The 7,310-nt window shown below is 38.5% G+C and overlaps 1 protein-coding gene across 1 annotated transcript; it reads left to right on the top strand.

The window, feature by feature from the left end:
• The first annotated feature begins 910 nt into the window (after positions 1–910).
• Positions 911–1,960, top strand: LOC585659 (beta-3 adrenergic receptor-like). Its single transcript, XM_785479.1, has one exon. The coding sequence runs from the start codon at positions 911–913 to the stop codon at positions 1,958–1,960; it is 1,050 nt and encodes a 349-aa protein (XP_790572.1).
• The last annotated feature ends 5,350 nt before the right edge of the window (positions 1,961–7,310 follow it).

The raw sequence follows: 7,310 nt of genomic DNA, 5'->3' as shown, positions 1-7,310 counted from the left end.
GTGCCCCTTTTTCATTCACATAAGTGCCCCTTTTCATATCTGGTCATTGCCTCTTTTCAGATAAGTGCCTTTTTTCACGTCTGATAATTTCTTTTTTTAACAATGATACGTGCCCGGTTTCCTTTCTAATAAGGGACCTATCCCCTTTTCATAAATGCCCCATTTCACCTCCTTTAAATGCCCCTATCAAAATCTGATGGGGAGCCCCTTTTCCGTCGACAAATGCCCATTTCCTATTCTCATGACTGACTTTTTTCATCCCTGGTGAGTGCCTCTTTTTGAGGGTGTAAGAAGTGCCCCATTTTTCACCTTTGATCATTACTCTTTGTATTTTGACACATGCTCCTTTTCTTTTCTGATAAGTGTCCCCTTTTCCTCTCATCATTAAACGCGCCCCAAATTTCAAGCGACTAAGAGCAATTTTTCCCAAAGCTCGCTCGCTACGCTCGCACGCATCTATATATAAGGTCTTTTCACTGTTCCGTTTAATGTGCTTAAAACCCCATCAGGATTGGGTTTTTCCTCTTTATTAAGATGTAATTTTTCGCACGGCGATCTCACAAATATTAAAATGTTTCCTTGCTCGATTTGTACCGAATTCATTTTGTTACAAAATGATTTGTACCGAATTCATTTGTTACAAAATGATTTGGACCGAATTCATTTTGTTACAAAATGATTTTGTACCAACTACCAAATACATTTTGTGCCGAAAACCAGTGTAACACTTGGCGCATTGGGACGCCAAGTGTGAAGAGTGAAGAAAGAGGGGGAGAGAGAGAGAGAGAGAGAGAGAGAGCAGTGCTTGTTAGGGATGCGCGCAGTGTAGGCGATATATACTTTTGTAATTATACTAAGAAATTACCGATTATTTCATCGTTCATCCTTTTCACTGCAGATCTAACCAGACATGGAGACGCTGAACGACACCCTTGGGTCTAAAGGGGAGGAGGATGACGACGACAAGAGACTTATCTATATTCTTCAAGGCCTTGTCGTCTCCATTTTCGCCGTCCTGATCATCTGCACCAACATCTTGAACCTCATCATCATCCCTCGCCTACCTGACATCAATGAAGCCAGTAAAGTCTTCTACAACTGTTTGTCCTCTGCTGATATTCTTCTCGGTGTCGTTATCCTTCCAGCTTTGCCTTCTGCCATCGTTGGTGATTGGCCTTTCGGAGATGTCGTCTGCAAGATCTTTGGCTTCGGTTTGACGCTAGTCGCCGGTCTATCCTCCGCTAGTTTGCTGCTCCTCAATCTGGATCGCTTCTTCAGTATAGCCTCTCCCCTCCGCTACATGGCCATCATGGATCGGCGAAAAGCTGTCGTCATCGCCACAAGTGCAGTCATCACTGAAGCAACGTTTCTCCTTATCATACTTTTCTTGAACCCCCTAGGACCGGGAATCATTCAACACTCCAAACTGGGCGCCTGCATCATGTCTTTCAACGAACCGAGCTTTATCGCGTATTCGCTTGCGATCTTTTCACTTTTTATCTGGTCTTTCCTTCCCATCCTGGCCATCATTTACGCACGAATCATCTGCATCAGCAAGAGACACGTGAGACGTATCCAGGTCCAGGAATTCACACCTCGAATCTCCAGAGTAGCCGAGAGCGACGAGCCGGGCTTACCAGACGAAAGATCCCCGGCGGCCAGGAAGAATGTCAACCACAAAGCGATACGCATGACGCTTTTGGTGACGGGCACCTACGTCGTGGCATGGGCACCCTTCACAATATGCCAAATATATGTTGCCATGGTAACCGACGACGTTTCGATCATCATTAGGGCGTTGGTGTGTTGGCCACTCCTTCTCAATCCTCTGTGTAATGTGATCATCTACTCGGTGACGAAACGTTCCTATCGTGTTTTAGCGCGGAATCTGCTGAAAGGTTTTCTGCGATGTTCACTAGCAGACCTTCGGAAAGCAACATCTCATGATATTCTCGTATAGACCCCAGCGATCCTTTGTGCTTGTTGCAAAGAGCGTGTCATTTTATGACGTAGTACTGCGTCTATCACTGCGTCACGGTTCTTGACGCGCCTTGTGAGAATGGAATCGCTCAGTGCAACAATGCGTTGAATTAGCAGAACACGCACCAATTTTCTTCATAATTATGCATGCATTTGATTACTGAAGCCGTAGGTAGTTAATGCAATCGAAATGATGCCTATTTTGCTACCAGCATCACAAACACCACCGGAACAGTTAAAGAGAGTTTGAGGGATGTATGCCCCGGCCCCCCACTCCGGGGTCGGAATGACCGCATGCGTGTTACCAAAATGTCCGGTAAAGGGGTACTTTTCACGCACCAAAGTCCGGCTCGTACATACACAAAATTGACTTTACACACCGGACTTAGGGGGTGTTTTCAAAAGGAGGGAACACGCATATGCGTACCCTAAATAACACTGAGTGGGGGGTCGGGATGTATGCATTGACTACATCTCGCCTTACGTGATGAAACTAAGTACCTATTTGAGACATGAATTTAATATCATAGGTATACGTTCATATAACAAAATTATATAAAATCATTTTTAATGGAAAGTCGTTTGATACTGATAGAACTTCATAGTAATGACCACTTCAACGATGTAAATATTGACACAAGGTCTGCATGAGGTTATCTGTTATAAAAGTTGTGTCTTCGTCAGTGAATTTGTATAAAAAGCATGCAAATACAAATCTGAATGAACCATGGAAATTTGTGACCTGACTACGACTCAAGTTTTAAAGAAAATATTACTGGAACTAGATATTTTTCCTGAATGGTGACACGATCGTCTTTCTTGCGAGAAGCACACTCAACTTCCAACATAACAACAACAATAACAACAGTAATACTACTACTACTAATAATAATAATTATGATAATAAGGGTAATTACAATAATTGGATTTTGCTTAAAATTTGAAAATGAAATTTTTAAACGAAGTTGTTCATTTTTAGGCAAGATGATGACGATGATGATGACGATGATTTTGTTACCTGACTGCTTAGTAAGCATGTATATGCTAGTAAATTTAACAACCAGGGGACCGACGGCTTTAAGTTTGTATATTTTATGATTTGATTTCTTAATAAAAACATAAATAAAACCAAAAAAAAGTATTACACACAAACAAGGTACCTTTTAAACAGTCTAACACTCCCGAGACGATAGCTGAGGGTGTTAGGACTGTTTGAAGGTATAGTATGGGTAATTTTACTAATGCCCGAACAAAATGATGTGCATTTTTTGTTTTATAAGATTATTTTTTATTTGTTCATTATAAAATTATGTTTTATAACATGATTTTACTAATGACCGGTCATTAGCATTTGATAATGACCAGGCATTATCAAAATTACGTGTTAGGCACAATAAATGCCTAGTCACGTGTACGCTCTCAACCAATCATTTGATTAGGATCCACGTCATCATCTTATGGTCTCAGTTAATAAATCACACGTGACCGCGCATGACCAATCATTTGATTAGGATCTGGGAGTGAGTTCGATAATATTGACAATACTTTTCCTTCCCGTGCCCTCTCCTCTTGACTGTACACTAGACATACGTTTAATTCCAATTGCTATCCATCTATCGGAACACTCTCCCTACTCATGTTGGAGAAAGCATTTCCTTCATATGAAATTACCAGACATAATCATATTCACAGATACTAGAGATCAATGACGACATACAAACAACCATCTGACTCGGGGTTTGTGGGATAAATAGCTAAGAAGCTATACAAATCACAAATCACCAGGGTGGAAAATGTGGGGGAGCGAGCGATTCACATAATGAAGATGAATGAAAATTGTCTTCCGGAACGGTTTCTCTGAAGCAAACAACCGTTTTCAACAAATTACATTTTGAACGTTACAATTTTCGAAAATCAATATCATACGCACTCTACCTTTCAGATCCAAGCATTGGAAATGAGATTAGTGCTGATTAGTCGATGGAATAATATGAATGCTGTAGCAGTGGTATAGTGTGGATCCATCCATTGAAGGGAACTGGTGCATGGGAGGGGGGGGGGGGCTGAGGCACAGTTTTCCCCTTCGATTAATGAAACGCGAGAAATATATAACCATTCCATTAAATGGGGGAACTACAGGATGTCGTGTCGATTTTTTTTTTTTTTACTCTTTGAGTTGTTTCTCGCTGCCTCCAATATTTTTTTTATTTCGTCATCCAATGGGGATGATGAGGGGAATAATTATACATCTGGTAAAAGGGTGTCAACCAACTCCTCTGCCTTTTTTCACGAGCATTTAAATTGATTTTCGAGAGGACAAAACCCGACGAGGCCATTCTTCTTAGTACCAATGTGACATTGGGTGTGGGAGATTCGTGCCATCGATTATCATATGACATATTTCAGTGGCTAAATGTATCAACCACATCGTCATGATATCCAATTAGTTGCCTAGGATACATGGTGTTGTGTGTGTCGTAAATCATACACAATCATGCAGTCAATATTCTTCTTTGGCTTGGTGTATGATGCGGGAGCAAAATATTTTGACGGATGAGGGGTCGTTGAACCAAATTAGCCCGGAAAGCTATTATTTTATAGTGTGAAATTATAATGGCAGTAAAGGATGACGCAGGCTATCTCTTAAAAGAGCCTATCCGAAATGAAAATGAAAAATATGAATTATATATCAACGGAAAGCTTATGGGCCATAGATAACAATGAGACCGATTATATGCCATTTTAGTGTCCGTCAGAGGAGTATCAGCTCTCTGAAAACTCAAAATCTAAAGCTGTGAAAATCGATAGTTGGCGACCTAAAAACTTGATATCGACTTGATGACATCATCTTATGTGAAGTACGCATATTCACAATGACTTTGCATTAAATAAGCACGGCTCATCGCCTCAGCTTTATAGGTAAACCGATCGGGTCCACATGTTATGTCATCACTGTAACTTCGGCAAATTTGATCCATGTTCACCCGTAATTTTTTTTTTTTTTTTTTTGGGGGGGTGCGGAAAATTAGGCTTTAATTTGGTTTTGTGCAATAAGGAAAGGGTGAATAATTGTTATTCCTTTGTATTTGTATCCTACATTCATTCAGTTTTCCATTTATATAAAGTTGTATTTTTATCGGATAGGGTGTTTAAGCATTCGTCCTCACCAGACTTCTTCAAGTTGATATTTAATCTGAAACAATTAAGAGAAGATATGATATTCCCAACTTATGAAAACAATATGTTATCTTTTATGTTACGGAAAAATTATGTTGAAGATACTATGTCCCTTTTGCAGCCAACATCAAATTCTGTGGAACACTGCAGGAATTATGAATATGTTTTGTTTAAAAATTAACAGTGTCCTAGTATTCAAATTATGCAATTGAGTGACTGACTGACATTTTTTTCTTTCGTAAAAACATAGCCTACATAAAATGAGCTGTAACATGTACATGATCGTTTGTCTACATCAATAACCCACTACTTATAATGGCCAAAATTAAAGTGATTGAATGTTTGAGCAGCACAAAACGTACGACTATTCAGTAAAAGGGTATGGAAATCAGACTATCCGTTAGGTGATTGCAATCACTTAAGTCGATTCGACAACTAATGGTCAGTATTTTCCCACTAAAAGCAATTTTCAAGCCCTTTCGTTTTGGGAGAAGTTCTAAATTAGTATTGTCTTTCAAACAAATGCCGTTGGAATTTAACATTTTTTTCTTTATGGCCTGCAAATGGGACATAGTACCTTTAATTTTCATAGCAAACTCAAAATGTGGAGAACTACCTTTTACCATTGGTGCTTGCTCAAATATCGTACCCGAACTGTAGCCAACTCTGCGCAGAATTTAACCGATGGCTTGTTCTAATTTCGATTTATTATTACATTTAACATCTTTTTGCTAACATAAAAGACAATAACGTTTTCCCCATGAACAACAAGAGACGGTCAGAAAGAAATGAATCAACATACAATAACATTGCATGTTGTAAGGTAAGGCAAATCATCATGTTTTTCCTACCTAACAACATATACTGTCTGCAATTCGCATTCTGTATTGAACTTCAATTATTTGTAACAGGTGAATGAAATAATTTGTATCGACGCACCTCACAAAGACGTATGCATTAAATTTGGTTACATGACGAAAATAGCCTATTGATTTTAATTTTGTGACGATCGGCTTATATTATGTATTCAATAATTACTGCAAATGTTTATTGACTTTACATCACGATGCCTCAAGGCTAGTAGACGGAATGGATGAATAGATACCGATTTTTTTTCCAGTGGGAATTCAACTGTTTTTGACATTTTAAATAATTAAAATATAATGGTCAATTTGTTTATGTATTCACGTCTTTCGAAAAGGTCTTGTACAGTTCATCATAATGTTATCGTAGATTATAATGTAACAAGAAGACCAACAGTATTGTCTTTAAAATGCTACCCAGTGAAAATAGATTTCATAAAAAGATTTGATAAAAAGATAATTCATGAGGTGAGAATGGTACGCATTTTACATTTAAAATGTATCTGTACAGTCATGATTAATTTATTCTTTAAACAAAATAGCAGCCAGATTTAGTAAATCACAATGTGTTTCATTATTATTAACTTCATGTGAAGTTTCACAAAATTGACACTTACAAGTTTTCAAAGAGAAAAATGGTTTTGAGACTGAATTTTTGATACAAACTTCATAGCCTGTAAACAGGAAAACGTGTACAAAGTGATTTATCATAATTATTACATTACGCTGTTTATCGCAATATCGTCAGATAAACTGCTCTTTTTGAAGCAAAGACAAGTGTTCCAATTTGTTTACTAGATTAAGCAAATGTTCTACGATATGATTTCTTATTGCCGACAGAGTCATATTGCATTCAACGAATTAACAAACCCGGATGTGTTCTTTGAACATCATCATCATCCACTCATGCTTGCGCCACGTACGTCGAAACTAGTTTAATGTGTGTCAATCTTACCAGAACTTGTTAAATATATACGCTTCATTGGGGCGCTAATAATGTTCCACAAAATATCGAATTCTAGACATCGGGAATGGTTACAGCGTTGCAATCGAACCGGAGAGTTTGTTCATCATCTATTTTTATTCAATGGCGGAGGGGGGGGGGGGGGTCTCAGAATACGTCACATGATTTGATGAAACCGTCAGGAGGCTATACTGAAGGGCTGATGCCATGTTACCGATCATGAAAAAGATGAAACTAGTCTGTCTATGAAAGATATAATCGGTGGTACTCAACGATGAAATCAGTCTGTATTATAAGGAAGCTGTAGAACTCAACGATTTAAGCTA

Source organism: Strongylocentrotus purpuratus, unplaced genomic scaffold (assembly GCF_000002235.5).
Source record: "Strongylocentrotus purpuratus isolate Spur 01 unplaced genomic scaffold, Spur_5.0 spur5_scaffold_21, whole genome shotgun sequence".
Lineage (NCBI taxonomy): Eukaryota > Metazoa > Echinodermata > Echinoidea > Camarodonta > Strongylocentrotidae > Strongylocentrotus > Strongylocentrotus purpuratus.
This window is presented reverse-complemented; position numbering and strand designations above follow the sequence as displayed.